A 25,639-nucleotide genomic window follows, 5' to 3' on the forward strand; every position below is an offset into this window, starting at 1 on the left:
GGGTGGGATAGCAATCTCCACTTGAACAGGATAAGGTCCAAAAATCCTTGGAAAGGTATCATCTCCACCCATACTTCTTTCTTTCCTTTTATAATATATAAAGTGGGAAATGGCTCTAAAATAAAATTCTGGAAAGACCTTTGGTGGGGGGGAACTACCCTTGCAACCTCTTTCCCTAGACTTTTTAACCTTACCCTTGACCAAGAAGCCACTATTTCTTCCTGCCTTCCAGACCAAACTATTGAGAACACCCTAAACCTTTGGCTTAGAAGACCCCCAAGGGATTTGGAGATTTCTGAATTAATCGACTTAATTCAGACCCTTAAAGAAGCCTACATCTCCCCCTCCTATTCTGACACCCGAATTTGGACCCTGCACCCTACTGGCGAATTCTCTTCTAAGTCTATGTTCAAGGTTTTGATTGCTGATGAACAACATTCCTCCTTTCCTTTTAAGATCTGGTGTAGCAGCATCCCTTCAAGAGTTTGTTTCTTTGTTTGGGAAGCTTGTCTCCAGAAATTAAATACCTGTGATCTCTTGCAGAAAAAGCTTTTGGGAAGACTGTCCATCTCTCCTCATGTTTGCATTTTATGCTTCAGTGAAGGTGAATCAGCAGATCATATTTTTCTTCACTGCCAATTCACCCAAAAGATTTGGTTCCATTTCTTGAAAATGGCAGGTTACAACTAGGTTATACCAGAGCACATTATGGACTTTCTGCATCAATGGCAAGGAACAGGTTTAAGTAAAAGGGGTAAAGTTTATTGGCAATCGGTGCTACATGCAGTGTTTGGGATAAAAGAAACAAACACCTCTTTGACAACAAATTCAGGCCCCTAGAGGAGTTAATTTCAGACATTACTTACCTTTGCAACCTCTAGACGGTGAATCCTTGAGACATCTTGACCCCATCAGTGAAAGAGTGATGACCCTAAATTTCGATGGAAGTGCCTTAGGTAACCCTTGCTTAGCTGGTATTGGAGGCACAGTAAGGGATGAAAGGGGCAACATTTGTTGGACTTTCAATGGTCCAATTGGTTTGGCTGGTTTCACAAAGGCTGAAGTGATGGCTGCTCTCACAAGAATCAGAATAATAAAAAATTTGAGAATCCAAAATTTAATCATTGCAAGTGATTCAACAAACACTATAAAATGGTTAAGAGATTGAGTCACTATTTGGCAGAGGCTACGGACTCTTTGGACTATTTAAATGTAAAATTAGTTTGGATTCCTTGGGAACACAATCATACAGCAGATGGCTTGGCCAAATGTAGTGTGTAGTTGGAGCATTTGTATAGTGACAAGCTTCTTCCTTTGTAATTTGTATGGTTCTTCTCCTGCTTTGTACATCTTCTCATGTACCTCTTCTTCCTTTAATGAATCCTGGTTAAATTTTCTCAAAAAAAAAACATATAAAATAATTCAAAATACAAGGTAAGGCTCAGTTTGGAAGGAGTACAAAGGCAAATATGTAGAGTGCAAAACCTTATATTTTGTATTATTTTATATGTATTTGTACTGTATATATTTGTATTGGTACTCTTTTCAAACTGAGCCTAAAGAACAAAAAAAGTGTTCAATTGCAAGCAACAGAAGCAGGCCACGAATCTCAATTCCCCAAACGTAAAATCGGTTTGAATTTTCACTCATGTATAAACGAGAACAGAGCAGCATAGCAACGTTCACACTGAAAGATCGAACAAAACACACTAGGATGGTCCTCAATGTCTCACAGGATAATTAACTTGACATCTTTTCCCTCAGAAAGAGTGAAAGGGAAGGAATGAGAAGAGGGGGAAACAACATATTGAAATACTACTTTTCATTGGCCTCTTCTTGATGAATGTGAGGATGTGTCTGATTTCTCTGCCAGATAGTGTTCAAGCATGTCTTCTTCATCATCTGCCACTCCACAGAAATAGAGTATTAGAATTATTCAAATTGAAAGAAATAGTTCTTGCCAATCTTGGTATCATCTTAGAAATGGATAGAAAGAATAGTTCTACGTAGTTTAAGTGGAACATTAAGTGAGAAAAGTCACCTTCAAAATCATCATCGTCAAAGTCGATGTCTTCCTCATCTTCCTCATCAGAGCCTTCAGTGACTGGCATGGCACCTTTCTGTCAACCAAAGTAAGGCACAAAAACAATTATAATTTTTTTTGAAGAATAAAGATAAAACAATTATAATTGCATACATTATAACCTCTAAAATTCTAATACGGGTTCACAAAATATCAAGTATGCAGTATAGAATAATTCATAAAAAAAGTATGATGCATTATGCAGTATATAATAACTCTATACATCAATAACCTAAGAGATGGTGAAGAAGAAACAAAATACCGCAGCTCTGCCACTTTCAAACCACTGCCGACCAGTCAGCTTCTTCTCTTTGGGTGCTGTGAGTGCAGACTCTGGCATCAGCCTGAAAAGTGGTGTATGGTTATTAATCATGAAGATTAAAGTCAGTATCCCATAACTGAGGAAATAATAACAACATCCATAATGTAGGTGTGAAGATTCAAACTGCAGATAGCCAGGCTCTCCACATTGTATCAGTGGGCCCCATGTGCATCCTGTCTATAACCCCACTAACCCACTAACTAGGTTTACCATACAACATCTCGTAGTTATGGAGGTGAAAGCTGCATTGGAATACAAAAAAAAGGCGATAATCATGGATGCCCCAAGAAACATTGGCCTTCAGAAGTGGAGGTAAAAGGTTCGTGGTGATAGAAACATGATGGCATTTAATTACTGACCTGCTTGGTCACTATATGAAATGAGGTGATCTCATTGTTTATGTTTTATATAGAGTTCACCATCTAAAATTGGATATATTCCTAGTTGGCAATAAAATATTGAAGTGAAATCATGTAAAGTTTTCCTTTCTGCTAAGTAGATATTTATTCAGAAAGGAAAAAAATACAAATAGGTCTCTAACATACACCCCAAGTCAGCACAAGTCTAGCACCTACCCAAGCTTACAAGGACCATGTCAAGAGGACAACAAGCCATCCTCTACTCTAGATGCTTCACTGCAACAAAACAGGCTCAAAACACAGCCTATGCCATCGGGATGCCCTGTAAGAAAATTCCTATAAAGTAAGGAACCAACTTCCTAACCTGACATGCCTGGAGAGAGAACTTACTTGGCTCGTTCTAGGGCTAGCTCTGCTTCGAAACGTTCTCTCCATGCAAGAAATGTATCAACAGTAACTGGTTCTCCATGTGGTACAATTATCTGAAAATAAAATATGAAGAAACTTGTCCAGCATATGCACAAAAAGCAAAGCATTTCTAACATGAAGTTATGGGGGTCAAATCCACAGGTCATCACAAGCATGTTGACGTTGAAAGAATACATACATAAAAAAAAGGAACCTAAGCAGGTCATCAACAAATTAGTTGTAATTCAAGAATATTATTGATGTGGAATAAACAGTAGCTATTAGCTATTACCAAAATTATTTGTGAATTATGTATGCCTCAATCCTTGTCTCAAGTCCATCACTCTACTTGTGGCTTGATATCAAGGGGAAAAAACTTTCCCATCTAAGTTGGTATTTGTTTCATTAAACAAGTTATTTAATTATCTATACAAGTCCAAGATTACATGGTTCAAACAACCAATGGTACAACTATGGCCAATTTAGTAAATGTAACTAGATTCTCTACTTTTTAGTTTTTTTAACTCTTTAAGTCTGGCATTATTAGGATTTTTCTTGTCGTACTAATTTTACGCAGGCACTTATCAATTTTTTACCCTCTACTTCCTATCTTTTTTTCTAAATTACAGTTCATATGCTCATTTTTCTATCATTTCTTTCCCTCAACCTATTTCTTGTCATGGACCTACCATTGGTTCTGCAGAGACAAATTGAGAGAGCTGATTTCTTCAATTTCCAATCATAAACCTTCATAGTTCTCTTACACTAGCTGCATCCTCGATTTCCACCTCTTTTTTCCCCACAAATCCGCTTAAACTATGGCCATCCTTCAAATATTATTCCATACAGCCTAGTTCAAAGTAACAAGTATTAAAGCTTATCTTCTTTGTTTATCAACATCTACATCCATCTAAATTTAGTCCAGTATCTGGGATCTGTCATTCTTTAAACTAAATGAGACCTGTTTTAGACCTTATCTAGTTCTAGTATTAGTTTGACATCTCAGAGCTTGACATAAGTTTGTGTGTAATTAGTACTACGATAATAAAATGAACCACAGTAACAAAATAGAGAAGATAAAAGTACAAAACGATCAACAGAATAGAATTGTGAAACAGGACTCATGTTGCCAACCCCATATAGTTTGGATAAGGCTTGGTAAATTATCTAGGATAAAGAACTTCTAGGTCCAATTATTTTATAATTTTTTCCTTTCCTTGCAGCCAAGAAGGATGAAAGATAGTTCGGCATTATCAACTGAGATCACACCTTCAATTCAGAAACAAAGCAGTGAAAGTCATAGGCAGGACAAGCAGCCATACGTCATCTTTAGCTGTATCTTCTTCTTCAGTTTCTGAAACCCCAGCATCTTGACCAAACCTTTCACCCAACCACTCTTTAGCTGATGTAACAAGTGTGTAAATCATAGCCATACCAAGATTCTCAGATGCCTATGACACAGAAATGATCCAAATATCACAATTAACTGAGTTGCAGAGACAAAGAAATGGAAAGTGCAGGTATTTCAGTTTCTGTCAGTTGACATCAAAATGAAAGTCTTGCTTACATGACTGAAGATAAGATAAACCTTCTTATATGCCAATTAAAAGAGAAACAATACTAAGTTTATTTTAAATCCTCAATCAGTAGAGAGCTCCAAGTTGCAATTGACAAATAATACCCATTAACTATGACATTATAGTAGTAGCAGTATGGGTAATAAGATAGCAACAGAAACTCAAAAACAACTGCAGACCCATCCCACCTTTGAATCAACTCATAAACACAACAACCATACTGCAGAAAGAAAGGACTTATGGAACAATATCCTTTTTCTTTCTTCTTTTCAGGTGGCGTTGGGGAGCATCCAGCCCATCTATTTTTCAGGTAAATAGAGTGAATTGTTTGGAAAACATGCACCAAAATGAACATTACATAATGAACACCAAAAAATAAGCATCAGTTCAGTTATATAACCATGAATCAAGTTTAAAAAAAAAAAATGTTTTGGAAACTAAGCTATAATGAATTCTACAACCATGCTACAAAATAAACAAAGATGGTATATAAACCATGCTAAAATTGGGCTTTGCTCAAGTTAAACTGTTGCTCATTTAGATAGAAAAGGAGAGATCTGGTGAACTGAGGTTCAAGAATAGGGTAGCCCATTTTCTACCAAAGTGTTCCCCTGCATGTCCTAACAAAAATGGTATTTCCTCCATGTTCCTATCTTAAGTTTTGCGCTCCAAAATTTTCTATGGGGTTCCCCATTATAATTTGTTATCCCCCCAACCAAAACCAGATTTGGTCCTCACAAAAGCATCCTCACAGCCCCTTGCAGCCGTGCATTGAGAACATCTCTGTACTTGTATGTTTTTATTCATGGGGAGATATTCCCAATGCATGGCTGCAAGGGGCTGTGAGGATGGTTCTGTGAGGACCAAATCCAAATTCCCCCCAATCCAGGGAAAAAGCTTTTAAGCAACTCATCCAAGTTTTTCCATTATCTATGGTCTATTCAAACATTTCCATCCCCATAGTCGCAACAACTTATAAAGGTTCCTGGGAAATAACTAATTGCAAAGAGAAAGAACATTTTAAAGAAAATTCAGAATATGCTGAACAAGAATAACTTTCAGGGCAAAAAACTAAACATATATACAGTTATTCACAGATACATATACATGTAAAACTGCACATACATACGACATATGGAGAGAGAGAGAGAGATGAAATTAAAATAAAACCAAGAAACACTAGTGAACAACCTCCTGCTCAAGCTTTTCTTTTAAAACTTTAAGATCAGCTGCCGGTATCCCTCGTATACTGCAGAGCATATCAACCATTGAAAGTTAGAAATTAAAACATCATTTAGATGAACAATTCAGGCAAGTATTTCAGTATTCAACCTGAGCAAGAAGTTAATTGAGTAGATTTAAAGAGACTTTTCCATCAATAAATATGGATACAAATCATAAAGATTATACTGCTACAGCTTGAGCTTGGGAGCAATGAGGTAAACTTTTAAATAAGTGTGATTAGGGATGAATAGTTAGGGTTAAGAAAGATTAAGCAATTTTTTTATTAGCAACAATATGGAAATATTTTTTTGGTAAGTAACAATATGGAAATAATTTCATATTGCTATTTCTTGGGGTAAAAATGAAATTTCAAAATATAATAGACTAACAAGTAAAACTGGTAGGCCCATTTCTTTAAGCTATCATAAGTCCACATTTTATGTTAGCATATGAAACTATAAATATATTTGGAGCTTGATAATATTAGAACTTTATTTGTTGCTCAAATTCATGAGGGGACCAAACAGTCCAGCCCCCATAGGATGAATATGAGAGAAGAAACAAGTACCATATTCCCTTTGGGCTCCTCAACCCAAAGGGATTTTTTTCCTGCGGTTCCCTTATTGAGGTCCTCTGCCAGACCTCCTCTCAACAGGTTTTCCCATTTAAAGAAGTCTGGTGTAGGCCAATTCCCCCTAAGGTTATGGTTTTGTGTTGGGAAGTGTACCATGGAAAAGTAAACACCGTGGGTAATCTACAAAAGAGAAGACTCTTCCTTTATATTTCACCTAACTAGTGTACTCTTTGCAGATCTCATAGTAAGGACTGTTACCATCTATTTTTATCTTGTATCATCACCGCTCAGCTTTAGGTTTGGCTTTTCCCTTTGTATGGATGCAGGTGGTATGTGCCAGAAGAAGTAAGCACGATTTTTAATCCTTCTACCTTCTCTTGGCCCCATAAAAGAGGAAGAAGCATGTGGAGGTGTGCGAGGGCAGCTTTGATCTGGACAATTTGGGAAGAAAGGAATGCCAGAATCTTCCAAGAAAAGGGGAGGAGCAGCCAAGCTTTGAAAGACTGCATTATGTATAGGACAATACATAGATTAAAGATATTGGAACTCTTTCACCATTTCTCTTTTAATGACTTATGGAGAAACTAATTAGCGGTAGCAAATTCTTCCTCTCCAAAGGCTAGGGTATCTACAACCTGGGCCCCCTCTGCTCAAGGCTCAATGAAACTGAATTTTGATGGGAGTAGCCAGGGCAACCCAGGGCCCTCTGGTTTGGGAGGTGTTTTGAGAAACAAAGCTGGAGAGGTTGTTCTTCTCTATTCTGGCCCATTGGGTTTTGGGAATTCTGTTAGGGCAGAATTGCTAGCTGCCATACAAGGAGTAGTTCTTGCAAATGAATTGGGTGTGTGTTGCAGCTGCTGATTGAAGGGGACTCTAAGTGGTGGAATGGCTGAATAATCCAGAGGATGTCCCGTGGTGTTACAAGAATGAGTTAAAGAAATTCAAGTGACTGCCAAGGAATATGTCTGTAACAGTACAGTGGGTGGAGAGATCAGCTAATGCCTTTGCCAATGTTTTGACAAAACAAGGGGCAAATAGGGAAACTCTGTTCTGGGCTCAACTGTAATCTTGTATTAGCTGTCTCAGAAAAATAGAGGGGCTTTTCATGTAAATCTGTCTCTAAATTAATGAAAATGTGATAATGTTAACTATCAAAAAAAAGGTTTTCATTCTTGCATTAACTGTCTCAGAAAAATAGAGGTTTCTCTAACAAGAAATTCTTCACAATGTTTGGGTGTTAGATAAGTGATGTGACGATGTGTATCAGCGTATGCTTCAAGGTTAAAGTGTATTTCACATGTATGCTTCTATGCTCCATACAATCTGCAAACCATGAAGTGTATACTTCACAAGCAAAGGGACATCACTAGCACATCAGAATGGTTTGGTATATACCTCACCCCCAAGGCATGCCTCGAGGTGTATGCCTCAAACACTCTGAAAAAACTGGTCAACCTCATCAAGTTCAACGAAGAGCACAGACAATCTTTGAAACAGGAAAAGCAGTTCTACCTGAAAGGCATTTCCAACACCTATCAGAACACCATTAGTCTCCCCTATGTGATTCTTAACAGATTCCCCAATGCCTAATGCACCTAGGTTGTCAATACAGAAGCCATCAACATCAAAGTTTAGTTTGAAATAACACGCACAGGGGAAACCAAATCACAAGGGCAACAGCTCTCCTAGTTGAAGATGCTGCCACTGAAGGAAAGTCCCTAATGATCTCATCTGCTGAGAAACCCTTTAACTTGTCGCTTATTTTCATCTGGTATGCTACTCTTATTGCAACAAGTCAAACAGGTCCTGCTGTGATGTCCTTACTTGAGAAGAATTTTGAATTGTTTTCTTCCCACATGGACCAAAGAATTGCTGCCCTTGTTCACCCCAACAAAATATCACCCATTCTTAGGAGAGAAGAATAAAGGTCTGGAAAGGCTTTCTACATCCCGTGGATGTTAACAACCGAGCCAGAAAGAGAAGAAAAATTTCCAGGCAGCAGAGACAAAGTTACAAAAGATTAATAAATGGAAAATGGTCTCATAGTTAGCTTTACAAATAGAGCATCTATGGCATCAAAGGAACCAAATAAAAGGTCTTCTCCTTTGAAAGACCACATAGGAATTGGTTCTAACTTCTAGTTGATAGGCTTCTCAGCAAAAAGTTTTCCTGGAGAGTCGAACCCAGACAAATTGCTTTTACTGGCAACACAGATTGAGGTGGAGCAGAGAAAACCTTGGAAGAAGGATGCACAAGGAAAAAACAGAGTCTAGACATTACGAACACCGTATCCTTCCATCAATACCATTAGGATCAAAGAAAATCCCTTCCAGAAAATTAATTAGTGCTAGCATCCACAATTTCCCTATCCCACAATCATCTCCTAAACCAATGGTCTAAAAGGTGCCTGCCAAGAAAAAAGAATAGAAAGAAGAAATAGGGTAATTTTGCATGGTTAACAAAACTAGTTCTCCTTATTTATCATTAACTGCAACTTTATTAAACTTAGTAAGATCCTCAGCCTACCCAAGGAGGGTAGGGCAATGCCCAAACGGAAACTCTCATAAGAAGAGGCAGTTCACAATTAATAGAGAACTTTCAAAGCACAATCTCTACCTAAATAATTCTCAGCATGCAAACTTCACAGGATAGAAGAGAAGTTTTTCTTTCGTTTCCTTTTTTTGCCTAATGAAATGCACACAGTATTGCATTTGACCAACCTTTTCACAATGAGAACTGGGGGCTCATCTGGATACTTTTCAGTGTGAGAGAAAATCAAAGCCAGTTGAACTGCAACAATTTTTTTTGAAAAAAAAAAAAGAAAAAAGAAAGAATCATTAGCTCATATAAAGTTGGTAACTAATTCTCTTGGAATACTACAGTCAGAAAATTAAGCTTCAATAAATATATAATTTTGAGTGGCCCTGGTTTTGAATGATCTAATTGAAACAAAAGCAGGCATGTTCCAAATTGTTGTATCATCTAAACTAAAACCTGGAGTGGTTCTCGCCTCATCAGCATCATCATCCTGCTTCAAATAAAAGTAAAAGGTTGTATCAGTACAGTAAGAACATCTAAGATGAGAGGCAACCAAAACTTTTAAGGAGTGAAATAGAGAATTAGTAGAGTTCCTTGATTCTATTTTTGTTGTTGTGACATGCAGAAAACAAAGTTTCACTTATAGTCCTTAGTTCCAATTTCTAAATCTATCCAATGATTGTCAAGAACCAAAAACTAGGCTCCTTTTACCTTAATATAGCTGTAGCATACATTAGTATACTGGTGCAAAGAAATAATCTACTGCAAATACTCGTGCAGCATGATCCCATTAACATGGAGAAAATGGATGATAATTTATATATGGAAAGAATCATCATAAGAAAATAACAAAGACAATATTCAAGAAGAAAGGCTTTGGCATGAAGAACTTTTTTTTTTGAAAAGTGTGAACATTAATGAAGAAGAGAAGGGGTCACTTCTTGCATTCTCTCATTTCTCCACTGATTTGTATGATGTGATTGAGAAACATCAAATCAACTATAGGTATCATTCTCTGGTGCTTTTAGATGAGAAAGTGATGACATTTCTTCCAGAGCTTGATGGGTCTAGATTGGGTGACCCAAGTCATTTTGTTGGCATGATCTGCCACTTGAAATTGATCAGTCTTGGTTCTAAATGAAGAGTACACTGAAAGACAACCATTCATGCTATTATGTGAAGATTTGGGAGGAGAGGAAAGCTGCATCTTTTCAGGAAAATGCCAGCATTCTGCAGAGTCAAGAAATTACATTCTCTTCCTCGCCATTTCTTGGGCCAGGCCATGGCACGATGCCAACAAACAAATTCAAAGGCTATGCAATGCCCTCCAAAGGAACCTTGTGGAGATTTTTCAGTCCTCCCCCACTCTTCCCAGATGGTTGTGCACTACATCCCAAAGACAAACTTGAAGATGACAACAGGGTGGGAGATTTCTCCACCCCAAACAACAACTTTACAGCTTTGCCCAAAACATTTGATGCCTAACAGCCCCTTGTTTAGATAGAGTATATGCCATCCCATTTGCTGTTCTTCTCACCCATTTGAAAGCAAGACTCAACTCCCTTGTGATATACTTTCAATTTTTCAGATTGTGTTTCTGTAGATCCATGGGATTTGGGTATTGCATCTTGTCCAAGAAATGACCACCTAAGAGTCCCCTTCCACCTCCAGTTGTGGAATCCAAATTGCTTACCAAATTTTAATCCATGTAGTAATCCAAACAGTTTTGCTGTCAATGCATCACCGTGTTCTAAGGGTCCTGAATACAAAGCTAGCACCTTTCCTTCTGAGTCTCTAAATACACCTCCTAACCCAGCCATGGCCTAGTGACTATTAGTTCACCGTTGGGTCCTTAACTAATAGAAAGTTGAAAATGTGTTCAGTAAGATTTGAACCTATGACCTCTTATTTTCATATATTGCTTAATTACCATTAGTTCACCTCTTAACTTGTGTTAATTAATGACTCGTTATTATACATATTACCTTATTGCACATGTATTTAAAGAAAATGTAAATTAAGAGACTTGAACCCTAATCTTTACTTTAAAAATTAAGGAACTTGCCATCGATACACCATATTTAAGTATGTTAAAAGTTGTAAGATGTATTATATATAATGTTTATATGACCCCCAGTATGTATATGTATATGCCACATCATCACGGTTTGACCCCAGTTGAACCTCTGACCCGTGAACCTCTCCCCCCTCCGGTTCTATGCCTGGCCCGGTTCTCAAAACATTGCCAAAATCTTAACCAAATTTGCAACTTTTATTTTTACTGTGTCTATGATTTCCACCTCTGTCCTACTCTTTTCATTCTCCCATTTCTTTCTTCCCATACAATCCAGATCATGACAGCCCTCACTGCTTTCCACAACAAACTTCCTCTTTTCTTTGGTTGTCTCAAGAAGTTTGGGTCAAAGAGACCCACCACATCCTGACGATCCCACCTACACCCAAAGAGAGAACAAAGATGCTCCCATATACAAAGCACAAAAGGATAGGATAAACAAAAGATATGGGAAATACTTTTACCATCGTTTTTATAGAGGATGCACAAGTGAGGGGAAGGCACTTATTTGGCCTTCTTTTCTATAGCACATCACAGATGTTAATCTTTCCAAGGAAGACTTCCCAACATAGGGCCTAAATTTTAGAAGGGATTGGCTTACTCCAAATTTCTTTCACCAGGAAATTCACCCCCAAGGTAGATGCCTGAAATAATAAATTGAAGAATGAGGCACAAGTAAAATAGCTTGTTGGAGAAATTGACCAAACCCTAGTGTCCTCTACATTTTGATCCCAAAAAAAAGTCAAGTCTGGCCAATAGAAGACCCCTTCTGAATCCAAGCTCCCAATTTAAACCCAAGGCAGAGAAGTTCACAAACTTAGAAAAGGGTTCAGATTTGTAATTGGAAAGTGCATAAAACACAGGAAATTGGACCTTTAGTGGATGTTTACCTATCCAAAGGTCCTTCCAGAACGAGACTCTTACTCTTAGTCCATTCCCCACATCATACCAAACGACCATGTATGCTTTCAATAACCTTTTGCTAGAGCATATCTCTTTCTAAGGGAAACCTCCACATCCACTTTTCTAGAAGAGATAAATTCTTCTGGACTAAATTTCCTATCCCAAGCCCACCCTTCTCTTTAGGTCTAATAACTTGTTCTCATTTCACCAAGTGGTCTTTCTTTCCTCCCTCAGTTCCCATAAGAAATCCCTCATTAACTTTTCTAGCTACCTAGCTATTTTAATAGAGATACGAAAGGTGAACAAGAAGTAGATAGGAAGGTTGGAAAATGTGGCTTTGATCAAAGATACCCTCCCTCCCATTGAAATGTAATTTCTTCTCCAAAGTGCCAACTTTTTAGCAAATCTCTCCACAACAAGCTTCTAGAAATTCTCAAATCTTGGATTTCCATTCAGGAGGAGTCCTAAGTACTCCAGGGACCTTTTTTTTTTTTACTTCACAGCCTAAGAATTCAGCTATTCTGAGGATTTCCTCTTCTTGCAAATTCAGCCCCACCAAACAACTTTTCCCCAAGTTGATCCTTAAATTAGATAATTCCTCACAAGAGTTGACAAGAAGCTTTAAATTTTTAAGGGACTCGACGCTATTATCATCGCAAAAAAGGATTAAGTAATCTGCACACTGCAAGTGGATAACCACAATCTCAGCCCTTCCCATCCTCCAACCTTTGATTAAATTATCCAAAACAGCCTTAATAATCGTTCTACTTAGGACCTCCACAATGATAGTGAAAAAGAAAGGGGGTAAAGGTTCATCATGTATTACGCCTCTTTTATCTGAGAAAAATCTCTAGCAGACCCATTGATCAGAATTGAATATTACACCGAGCTCAAGCACCCCTTAACCCACAATCTCCACCTTTCCCTCAACCCAAATTTCTCCATAACCTCCAAGTCCAGTTTACAAATAAAACCTTTCCCTCCTTTCTTCTTCTCTCAAGGAGAATGTAAAAGAAGTTTCAGGCATAACAACACAACAATTAATATGAATAAATGCAAGGCAAACAGCATTGGACCTTTATAAGTGTTCCATGGAAAATAATAATCTATCACATGTCTAATTGCAGGACAAAGGGATTAATCAATTGCATGATAAGCAATAAAAATAAAAAACATTGGATCCAAAGAAAGATACCTATACCTGGGGAGATAGTGTAATTTGGAAGCACCGGTTAGATGTATTTAGCCCACTCTCACTGGAGTCAATTTCTGGCATGGAGAAATGTGTACAAAGTTTAGAGATAGGCAACAGAAGAATCCCAAACTTTAAATTAGTTAAATAAACAAATCCAGAAGTAGCATTGAGAAACCTTTAAACTCATCCATGAGTATAGCTTGCAATGCTTCAATTTCCATCTCTTGTTCTTGCACGTAGTCTGCATTAAAATGGCAATCAGTAAGAAGACAACAAATGAATTAGAAAGTGAAGTATTTGAACATGCACGTTCACCAGCAATTTTTCTGCCATTTCAAATATGCATGAGCATGCATATCATGAAAAAATGTGCCCATCTTTACGAATATTTTTCTGCCTTTTCAAATGGCAAGCAATGAAGAGGTGTACTCTTTGTAATTCTTTATTCTTCTGTCATTGTTGTTTGAAAAGATAATTTATGGATTTCTGAAAATGCCCAAAGAGCACAGACAAGCAAACCGCAGCACTCCACACTTCCAGTAAAACAATAAGATAAACCAAACAAAATGAAATAAAAATACTTTAACCACAATTTCCCAGAGAAATTTAGCTAGTCTCTACCAAAATCAGATCAATAAAACATCAACTGAGGATGTAGAAAGCTCCAGAACCTCCAGGCAGTATCAATTGCATTCACTGATAAAGCAACATTTTGCAAATTCCGGGTATTCGTGATTTTCTGAAAGCGGCACATTGACTGACATCACCTTATTTCCAATAGTAGCGAATTACAGTATCCGGCTCACAAACACCAAACGGCAATGAGGTAGGTGTTAACGCAATTGAGATAGAAACTAAATCATAGTAGAAACCTTCGGTGTCATCAGAAATCCAACAATCATATATTGAAAAATATTCCCGGGATATCAAGCAACCCCGTTATAACATCAAAAACAGGTGGGGTGGGGGGAAGAACTGCATTAGACACTTTTTTAAGCAACAAAAGATTGTATGTTACCAGTCATGATTGCTCTCTGCTTGGAACTTCGGTGCTCGTATTTGCCTTTCTTTATCGCCCTCCTCAAGGAACTCAAACACAGTCACGGAACAACACCCCACGAGCTAGCTGAAAAACCTAAGCTCCTTTGTACATCTTCTTTTTACAAAAACAGTGATCCGTGCATAGTACGGACATTATTGAAAAAAAGTTAAATCATAGAAATACATAATAGTAGATAATTGTTTTATATTTTAATTTTAAAATAATTATTAATTATTTATATTTTATATATTATTTTTAATATTTTTTATAATACAGAAAAAATAATTAACTCCAAGTAGGGTTATTCATTAAATCGATAAAATTGACCTAACTCGACTTGAATTGGTCACTTTTTTGTATTTTCGATTAGCTTCGGTTTAGCAATTTCCTAACCTAACCAAGTCAGGTTAGTTTTGGTTTGGCCATCTATAAATCGACCAAAAACCGCTGGTTCTTAATCGAATATATTAATATTTTATATTTAAAATATAATTTTTTAGTATAAGAAAATGAGAAAATTATTATATTTCTTAGTCTAAAATATTTTAAATTATAAATTTAAAATTTTTATTTTATTTTTTAATAATATCGTTGTAATGTTTTGAATTTAACTTAATTTTTAAATTTAAATATTTTGAACTAACCAACCAAATTGAAAATTGACCCAAATTGATACCAATGTTTTCAACCCACCATTGGCATGACTGGTTGAACCATTCGAACTGTCACCTAACATTGGTTCCGGGTCTAATGGGAACCCATGCAAGACACGCACTTTGTTAAGTGAAAGTAAAATATATAGTGTGTTGATGTGGAACGGTCTAACTCATTTGACTTGAACGATTAACCGGTGACCGCAACTCAAATGCAAACACGGGATGGTCTTCAGGTCGGTTTTAAAATATTGTTTGATACAACTCGAATTGGTTAATTTTCACTAATTGTTGATTTGTCGATCATTTTTGAGTGGCCAACTCCCCAACCCAATTATGGGTGCAAATGGATCGAATCATTCATAGATTGGTTCTTAGTCCTGAAGTTTTGGTACATACACTGGATGAGTGTTGTGGCATTTATATAGCTTAGGGATCATTGTTGTGCATGAATCCCATACAAGAAATCTCTTTCTAAGCCCTGTCTTTTCATTTACCTCCTTATTTTCCTATTTAATTTTTTTTATGTAGTCTGAGAAACAATGTTACTAAGCTGAACTGTTAGTGTGCAGCAAAGAACAAACTACTTACTCTATGGCAATTATTGGTTTCAGGTTGCGAACAATTATTACAGGCCAGATCTAAAGAATGCAGCTCTTGCAAGGCTTAGTGCTGTTCACAGGAGTCTTAAGGTTGCCAAGTCTGGTGTGAAGAAGAGGAACAGGCAGGCTGTGAAGGTCCGTGGTAGGAAGTGAGATGCGTGTGAACCTTTTTCAATCATTTTCAAAGCCATTCCATTCCTTGTATTTGGTAGAAATAGATTTCCTTTTCTATTATGTTTTTTAATTGAGTTGAAAAGAACACATCGGTTTTTGGATTGGCTCCTGAGTTTAGAAAGCTTTTAGTTTAGAAACAGAGTTTTGTGACACCTTTTGGGATATCCTTGCAATTGTTAAGGTTGATGGTATGCTTATGCTATGAGGCCTATGACTACGTTGTTGATGCTACTAGCAAAAGGAGGAATACTTGTCGCAATACTTAACCGAAACGATTCAAACGAGTACCACCATACTCGAAATGGAGGTGACTTTCATCATTATGATTTCTGCCCGCAGAATAATGGCTGCTTTTGTGCCGTGGCTCTCTTTAGTTAAGTTGTAGAAATGCCTTTCTGTTCGGATTTCTTCACAGAAATGGTGTGGGACCAATTCTCGGCTGCTTGGTGCTGTCAGGTGGATGTAAAGACCAATTCTGTTGAGGTCGAAATCCCAACCATTCTTAGGTATGTAAATGTTGGTTGTGCTCCGGGTCTGGTTCTTTGGTAGGGCAATTCCAATATTAGATTTGACCAAACTCCCATAACTAATCTCTAGCGGCAATTCCAATATGTTTTTGCAAGAAACAGAAACTGTGGATTTATAATATAACAATTCAAATGACGGGCTGTGGGTTTGTAACTACTATCGAGTCAGCTTTACTCCCAGTCTCTAATTGAACGCCGCCGTGTATACCACCAGTATACGCACTACTTGTTCCCACATCTATACGCACTACTTGTCCCCTATCTAATAGTGGGTAGCAGACCTGAGCCCCACTTTGTTGAGCATGGTTTAACTGAACGTTTTGACTGTTTAGCGGATTGAAACTAATGATAAAGTCTTACGCCAGTAATAAAATACATAGGCCTCTAAAACTTCATCACGAACAGTCAAAGCCTTCAACTAATCAGAATTCCACTTTGGTGGCCTTTTTTCTATCATTGATGGTTTGGCAACCAGAAAAAAATCGATCATTGATGTAATAAAAGAATCGTGTTTAGTAATCATTAATAATATATAATATTTTGTACCTTTTTGTTGTAGTTTATTAATGTTATTCAATGTCAGATTATAATCAAAATTTGATTGAATATAAATCTAACGGAATAGATTTGATTCAAATACGAATGTCAATCAACAAATTTCGATCCTGGCGTATCTGATTTGATCCGTCCGCAGCTCTACTCTTCATCACAGTATGAAGGGTGAGAAATTTTTTCAACCTGGAATACTTCACTAATATTATTTGCTCTGTTAAGTTTTTACGTTGAATTTTGAAAAAAAAAAAAAGCACAGCCTCTTTATTTAAAGGGGTTTTTACCATTTAGTCCACCCCTAGGTGGTGCTACTACTAGTCACGGGCAGGATGTGGACTGAATCCTGCCCGTGGATTGATGTCAAATTCACGGGCAGGATGTGGTTTATAGAGGGGTTATTAGTAGACTAGGAGGGGGCTGCAAATTCAATTTCTGAGGGGGATTGGTTAAAATGATGCTGATAAATTATAATGCATACAAAAAATGGTGGTTGCATATAGGCAAGGTTCCTAACTATGGGGACTTTCTCTATTCTTTTATTTGGTTTTCTTGGAGAAAGCAGAACTTTACTCAAATCTGATTCTACCCCTTAAACCTTGGTTAGTTTGGTCATTTGATGCTTGGACATGGGGCACCTTATCTAGTATTCTAGTTAGTGGTTTGGAAGTCTGGCGGCACTACACCCTGGCTATTTTAAGCAAAGAACCAAACGCTAGCCCTTACCACCGAAAAACTAAATAAATAACAGCCCAGTAGCTCATGAATTTCTGGGCTTTTATAAATAGAAGGATCTTCAATTTCTTGTTATCTTCTTCCTTTCAAAAAATGTTAGCTTTTATAAATAGAACTTGGGTATAATATAGTAAAGCTCATGAACTGGCAAATAGAGCTCGTAAGGATATTCTATGCCATCTTTTCACACTAACACGGCTAATAGATGGTTACTGCAAGATGGGGATAAGTTTTTTTTTTTTTTTTTTCTCTTGGTACTATTTTCTTCGGTAAATTTGCTTCTTGGTGCAGAAAAGAAAACAAGTTAAAGCCCTAAACAAGTAATGCCTCAAAATATTGAACCAAAATTGCATTAATGAAGATCTACTGGCACTTGGTGTACAGTCAAAATGTAAAAAGTTCCCACTTCAAACAAACCACCTAAGGACTATAAGGGGTATGATCAGAATCAAAAGCAACAAGAACAATCAAAGGGACAAAGTGGGGTGCCTCCAGCATCTGACTTCACAATTCCCAGCTCTTCCTCGGTGTAAATAGCAAAGCCATCCTCCGTTCTCTTTCTTTCTCGAGGAGGGGGATCAACAAAGCCATCTTTTTTAGGAAACTTATTCTTCTTTTTCTTTTTCTTTGGCTTCTCAATACCATCTTCTGTTGCCTTCTCCATTTGTTGTTCTTCGGCTTTCTTCAACTTCTTGTTGGAGAAGATTTCATCAATTTCTTGTCCAAGCTTTTTCCTTTTGGGTTTGATTTTTTCCTGTTCTGTAACTGGTTCCTCTTCTTTCATTGGAGCAGCCTTAATAGTTGAACCTTTTCTGGCCATAGCTGAAGCCAAGAGCTGCATATACAATTGTTTATGACAGTGAGATAGAGCTACAATACAACTACAAGAAACACAAAACTGAAGAACCCAATAAAGGGCGAAAGGGATAGTTCAGAAATCAGAAAAAAGAGTCCAATCAAATCAATGCAACCTCCCCAACTCCTTCAGCTAATTGTGAGCTGACTAATTTCATGGGGTTCTCAAATTTATTGAATCTAGAAAAAGAAGTTGACCAATAGATGTACTACAGTATATTAGTTTCTGAATTAACATGACGGAAGATTGACATATACAGAAAAATAACAGTTAAAGTAAGTAAATATAATTGCCTAAAAAACCCAGAAAATTAAAACTTTATGAAAAGCGAAGAGGAAAACTCAAATTGGAAGATGGACCTATCATGCTTAAGTCCAGAATAAGAGAAAGTTTCAGTCAGGATTCATGGCATCTTCCATATGGGAATACACATCTTCACCAATACAAGCATCTCTCTGGCTCTCTTTAATGAGTCTATGACAGTAGTTGGAAATAAACCTAAATCCCTCTTTTAATGAGAAAGGCCTATCAGGTTCCACATACCACTTACTAAAGCATGAAGCAGAGAGGAGAACTTGCAGAGAATGAGAACTCACAACACTCAAGAAGAGACCTACTCTAGGAAGGCCCCAATTTCTAGTTTTCCTCCGTAAGAACAGAAGCTAGAGGAAGAAGTGCAGAGGCCATTGTAAATATCTTGGTATGATTCACAAAATAAACAAAAAAAAAAAGAAAAGAAAAGAAGGAACGAAGAAAAGGGTTTTTACCTGATTGATAGTGTGGTTGCTGGCTAAAACAAATCTTTTCAGTTCCTGAGTCTTGCTTCTTAGTTGTTCAGGAATGGTCTCTCCCTCTCTCGCTTGCTTGCAAATGCCTAAGATTTTTAGGGTTTCTTCCTAGTTCTTTTTTCAGACATTTTTACATTGCTGCCCCAATTCCCCATATTTTAACAATTTTGCATATTTTTCCTATATCTTTCAATGCCCCCATGTTTTACAGATTGACCGTGTGTTTTGCTCCATTAAAACTTAAAAGCAAACTTAAACCGTTGATTTAAATCATGAAATGACAAAACTACTCTTAATTTACTTGAAATTCCTATCTATTTGTTTTAATTCCCTTATTGCACCTAAAGCTTCATAAATCTTAATAAAGTTTCTGTTATTGATAAAAAAAATCGTTTTAATTCCCTAGACCCTAGTCCAAGCTGTCCAGCCCAGATTATATGCAAAAACAAGTGCTCTTGCTGATGTAGCATTTGTTTTGTTTAGAAAAAAAAAAGACCATTGGCAAACAACCCCTTTAGTCTGCATGCTCCTTGTCTATCTACATCTGTGGTGGGAACATTACTAGTATATGTGTGCCGTCAATTGCCCCAACCCTTTTTTATCAATAACTCAGAAAATAGATTTCATTAGAATTAAATAAAGCAGTAAAACCAGAAATTGTGAAGGAGACAAAGAGGACACCAGATGTCCAAACCCCCAAATATTACATATAGGCCCAAAACATAGACCGTCTTTGTAACCCTTGTTTAGTCAAACTATCTGCCAAACTGTTGGCCGATCTTCCAACCCAATTAATTTGAATCAGCATATCCCTGGAGAGCCAACACAATCCTTCCAAGCAAGTTATTTTCGTAGTGTATTTTAAAGTTTACTACCTAAAATCATTATAGATAGGCCACCCATAAAACTTTGACAGTTTCCTTACCTAAAACTATGGCCAAAGGTTGGATCTGTTTCTAATCTTAGAAGGCGTTTTTGTGCCATTTGATTGGATTAAATACCCATCCTCTAGACTTAAAACTGCATCTAGGACCAAGTTGAAGTGGCAGCATATAGTCTCTCTAGATATACTAAAATGGAATCCCATCATTTTATTCCTAACATTGTATACTAAAATGTGCAGGAATCTAGCAATTTCTTCGCCCACAAGACTCCTTAACTTATCTTTTTTTCAATCAATAACCACAGAATTCATTAATATTGGAGAAAAGTTACAGGGAAGAGGAGCTAAAGAATCTTAACTCCCCAGAACAGAAATACATCTGAATTACACACTCAAAACCTTACAATTGAGCCCAAAACCCATAATTTCTAAAAACTCCTTGCCTAGCCAATTGATCAGCAAAGGAATTAGCATTTCTTTTAACCCAAGTACATAGGACTTCCATATCCTTAATCAGCCACTTGAATTTTCTTTTCTCATTGCCGTAGCTCCACATCTTGGAAGTGTCTTCTTTTAGCCAATCCACAACAACTGCAGAATCTCCTTCTATAATCAGTTTATTAACATTAATTTCTTTGGCTCTTTGCACCCTTCCAACATTGCTAACACCACATCCCTCAAGGAGTCTCCCACTCCAATTGGACTAGAGAACAAAGCTATTACATTACCTTTCTCATCCCTTAGGACCCCCCAATACCCGAAGGCCCTGGATTCCCCATGCTACTGCCATCAAAATTTAGTTTGATAAACCCAGGAGGTGGAGGGTTCCACATGAGATTCAAATTCTTCTTCCTTGTAACTGAGCTAGCCACTTCTTTCCAATTTCTTAGCAAATTGTTTGTTGAAAACTTTGTAAACTCCTTCATTGTCTTCAGCCAGTGTATTACTCTTATAAGAATCAATTCTACCATATTTTCCAAGCCTCTTTCCTTTTCCAAGAAGATCCTTGCATTTCTTTCCTCCCATAATGTCTAACAAACAGCAGCTCTTACGCATCTCCACATAATTCTTGATCTTTTCATTGAGCATTCAATAGGTGAAGAGGAAAACAAGCTTTGCAGACTAGTTGGAGATGTCCACCTGAACCCAAATAAAGAAGCAAACCAATCCCAAATATTTTTTGCCAAAACACAAGATATTCTTAAGTGGTACCCAGACTCACCAGTAGCTTTGCATAAAACACAACAGTGTGGAGATAAACAGCTATTGGGTCTTTTTCTTTGAAGTAGGTCACCTGTGTTGATTCTTTCAAGGAAAACTTCCCAACAAAAGCTCCCAACCCTTGGAGGTATAGGCGTACACTACACTTCCTTGACAAGGAATGATAGTCCAATAGGAATTTCTGGTTGTATCAGGGCTTTAAAGAAGGATGCACAAGTAAAGGATCCAGAGGGAGACAAAGACCAGATCCTACTATCTGTCTTTGTGGGTTCCAAGAAAATCCCATCAAGAATGGACAAAAGAGAAGAAACATTATCCAGTTTTGTGTCCTTGAATGCTCTTCTCAAACCCAAGTTCCAACCAAACCCGGAATTTGAGTTTGAGGAAACGAGGAAATTGGTAATTGGTTCATTTTTTAGGGTGGAGATTGCAAATATAGCCGGAAATTATACTTTCAAAGGGGTTCCCCAACCCAAACATGTTCCCAGAACTTTATGAGATTACCCGAGTGTAAATCATACCTGATCTAAGGAGAGAAGAGAGGCAAAATATCTTGGATGGATTTCCATGGTGATGCTCTTGTAGCCACAGCCAGAATCCCAGAGTCCCAACCATTCTCTGCAAGCCCGTGAATACTACAAATTATCTTAGTCCACAGTTTCTCCCTCTCCAAAGAAAATTTCCACAGCCATTTCCCTAACAAAGCCAAATTTCACCAAAGACTAATAGACCTTAACATTCTTGATTTTCAATCAAAGACTAATAAATAGACCTTAATATTCTTGATTTTCCTTAAATAAAAAAAGCATATATAAATAAGAGAATTTGTAGTCATAGGATTTATTTTTATGTCTCTATATGTATCTATTTGGCAAGGAAAATTCTGCCAATTTCACCACATGTTCTGCACTGGATTTTTCTGCTTTTGTCCACGTTGCTGCAATTTGTTTATATCCAAGGATGTTCTTACAACCTTATGCAAATTCCCCATTTTTTTTTCTGCCAGCAAGAATATGCTACACTCAACAGTCCTTTAGATCTTCAACAATCATTTCTTGAAAGTATACATAACCCATCTTACCAACACTTTTATCATCCCTTTGCAGTTTGTAGAAGTTCCTTTAGATCTTCAACCGCCTTGAGGCTTACACCTCGCCTCTTTAGCACACAACCGCCTCGCCTCCTCCACCTTTAGCCTTTTAAAACCTTGCTCCCATCCGATCTTCAGACTCCCAACGATTGGATCCCCGATCATCATCTTCTTCACCTCCGAAGAAGGTAAGACCACAAATGTGCCTCGTTTTACTTCTTTGATCCGTTCTTTGTATTTTTTTTCTCTGAAACCTCATCATTCTTCTTCCCCTCCCAACTTTCTTCGCCATCACCGGTCGACGTCCTAACCATATCCCATGTCCTCTCCAGAAACTGTAAGGCTAAAAATAGACCCTTCAGCTCTTAGGGATGTCTTCCGTTGAGCATTCTTTGAATGATAAGGGTCATGCACACCTTCTGGCAATGAATGTCCCCAAAATGACTTGCCGCCATTTATTCCGGCAACCAAATGACGTTAGATCTGCTAAACCTCTGTGACTATTGTTGCATACCTAACAAGCTTTTCAATTTTTTTTCATGATATATTGGACCTAACTATTCATTTTATTTGTTTTCTTTTTTGTTTATTGTTGTGATTATTTTTTTATGATATATTGGATCTAACAAGTCTCTGTTTTTCTTCATAAGATATTTTTCTTTTATGAATTTTTTCTTCATATTGCTCGTAACAATTTTAGTTTCTTGTCCAGAACTGCCAAATCGAAATAGGTATTGGAAAACTTTCTTGGAACCAACACAACTCTCAGGTACAACATATGCATTTGTTTTTTCCCCTATTCTTCTGTTATTTGGTAAAAAAATCAGATTACTGAGAACTATTTGCTCTATTCAATATGTTAGTATAACAACTTGAATGCCTTATTTGCTTTGTTCAAGATGTTAATGGTGATTTTGTTTTGATGCTTTTTTTTTTTGGCTTCTGATCTAGCCTACTATTGTTTTTTCCTGGATCATCTTCAAGGCATTTCATGTGTAACAAGGTTTCTCTTTCTCCCTTTATCTTCCATTGTCTTTCTCTTTCCCACACAATTTATGTTTATTCTGGCTATATTGGGTGTTATATGAATAAACTTTATCATGAAATTTCTCAACGAGAATTTATATTTTTTCTCAGTGCAACCAATGGTTGTTCACTTTATCCCATTTCCTGTGCACAGGTGTGTGTAAAAGAATGGTCTGTTATTTTTTTTTCTTTTATTCTTCTCTATGTAGTTTTAGTCTAACTTCAAACTAATTACAACTATCAACCACGGATGCTAGCTCGAGGCAAAAAAACATGAATATAAGGTGTCAGCACACGATTTTTGCTCGGTCCACCTTCCGAACCACCAATTCACCCCAAACACCCAATTAGACCCTTTTGATCCCTCCAAAACACCCAAAAACCCTGACTTTCACCCCCGATCCCTCAAATCCACCGTCAAACCTGCACGATACCTATCCGATGGCTCCGATCAACCCACACTTACACCTCAATCATCAGATCAGACACAACCATCAGTTCTCGGACACTCCCAAATACCCACCTATGAAATCTCAACCCAAAATACCTCCATTGGCCCTTTAATCGCACCAAGATTCCATTTCAAGGTCCCAGATTAACTAAGTCAAGCCCATTCCAAATCTGCTTGATTTGGGCCCAGTTGGGCCAATCTGACCCCACTAATCAACCCAAAATCCACAAAAACCCTACCTTACCAAAATTTAGCCAAAAATACCCACATTTACCCTTCCATCTAAAAAGATTCCATTTCAGTCAATCTCGTTAGCCCATAGACACAAAACCCCCTATGTAGTCATACCCATCTCAACCCTCCATTTTCTAACCCAGAAATCCCCACCATTGAACCAGAAACCCAGTCTAACCCCTTAAACCCAGTTTGACCCTCCTAGACCAAATTTGACTCATTCCTCAAAATTACCAAATTACCCCTAGCCAAGTTCCCAAAATTACCCATTGCACCAAATTCCCAAAATACCCTTCTCTCCCAAATTCCCAAATTACCCCTAACCTAAATCCCCCAAATACCCCTAACCTAATTAACAAGATACCTCACCTTCCAAATTTACCAAAATACCCTTGACCAAAATTACCTAAATTACCCCTTTGATTGATTTCCAAACTACCCCTTTGACCAATTCCCAAATTACCCCTAACATAATTCCTAAAAATGTCCCTCCTTCGATAATTCCCCAAAATTCTCTTGACCAAAGTTACCCCAAATTAACCCCGGCCTAATTCCCAAATTACCCCCCAACCTAATTCCCCAATTACCCTGATCAAAAATTACCAAAATACCCTTCCAAAATTCCCAAAATACCCACGACCAAAATTACCCTAAATACCCTTTGACCAATTCCCAAAGTACCCTTGAGTCCCTGAACTAAATCCCAAAAAATGTCCCTCCTAAAATTATCAAGATACCCTTGACCATAAGACCTCTTTAACCAATTACCAAAATACCCTTGACCTAATTCCCAAAATACCCCTCCTTTCAAAATTACCTAAAATACCCCTTACCCAAATATGACCCTAAATACACCCTTGCAAACCCTAAATTTTGGCAGAAACCACCCTTTCCTTTCCTTTTAAATAGGGAGCATCATTCCCAAGAAGAGGGGGTCGAGAGGTGACGCTCGAGAAAGGGGTCTCTTTGAATAGATATCAGAGAGGTCTTATTCTCTGGCGGTGAGAACATAAGGTTTTGAGAAAAGAGAGGAGAAAAGAGGGAAAGGGGTGGTTAAGAGAGGGATCTCGAGAGAGAAAAGAGAGGGACCTCCGAGAGAGTTAGAGGATAGAGAGCATCCGAAAGATAGATTGAGGGGGATTAGAGCAAAGAGCGAGAGCTGAGAGCTTTGAGAGAAAGAAAGAGGGAAAGCTGAGTTTTGAGAGAAAAAAATAGAGTACTTTCACGAGAAGGTTTGAGAGGAAATTTGGCTGAGAGAGAGATGGGAAAGGGGTGGTTAAGAAAGGGATCTCCGAGAGAGTTAGAGGATAGAGAACATCCGAAAGATAGAGAGAAGGAAACGAACAAGGATTTTGCGAAGAGCGCAATAGGTGAAGAAGGGTTTGAATAAGAAGGGAATACAACTCGAAGGATCAGCCCCCGATCTCTCCTTCTCTTTCTCATCCAACATCAGGAGGGCGTCCTGGTAACATTTAGCGGCCTAAGAACCCTAGTTCCCTATTATCTTCATCTCATCTTGCATCTATGGTTTAGACTCCACCATATTCTGGT

At 37.6% G+C, this 25,639-nt stretch overlaps 1 protein-coding gene across 3 annotated transcripts; it reads right to left on the bottom strand.

The window, feature by feature from the left end:
• Nucleotides 1–1,613: 1,613 nt before the first annotated feature.
• LOC104600781 (Ubiquitin-conjugating enzyme family protein) lies at nucleotides 1,614–14,419 on the bottom strand. 3 transcript variants are annotated; one of them, XM_010263922.3, is made up of 11 exons: nucleotides 14,276–14,419; nucleotides 13,433–13,498; nucleotides 13,264–13,331; nucleotides 9,542–9,575; nucleotides 9,268–9,337; nucleotides 5,941–5,998; nucleotides 4,495–4,623; nucleotides 3,155–3,246; nucleotides 2,346–2,427; nucleotides 2,042–2,120; nucleotides 1,614–1,902 (listed from the first exon to the last, which is right to left on the bottom strand). In XM_010263922.3, the coding sequence occupies exons 1-11, from the start codon at nucleotides 14,280–14,282 to the stop codon at nucleotides 1,823–1,825; spliced, it is 765 nt and encodes a 254-aa protein (XP_010262224.1). In that variant the 5' UTR covers nucleotides 14,283–14,419; the 3' UTR covers nucleotides 1,614–1,822. The 3 variants fall into 3 exon arrangements, with proteins under 3 accessions (XP_010262224.1, XP_010262223.1, XP_088749430.1); XM_010263921.3 differs by having other exon boundaries at nucleotides 9,542–9,578; XM_088893304.1 differs by lacking the exon at nucleotides 4,495–4,623 and having other exon boundaries at nucleotides 9,542–9,578.
• Nucleotides 14,420–25,639: the final 11,220 nt, after the last annotated feature.

The sequence above is a fragment of the Nelumbo nucifera genome, chromosome 8 (assembly GCF_055504915.1).
Source record: "Nelumbo nucifera cultivar China Antique chromosome 8, China Antique-T2T, whole genome shotgun sequence".
NCBI classification, from domain to species: Eukaryota; Viridiplantae; Streptophyta; class Magnoliopsida; order Proteales; family Nelumbonaceae; genus Nelumbo; species Nelumbo nucifera.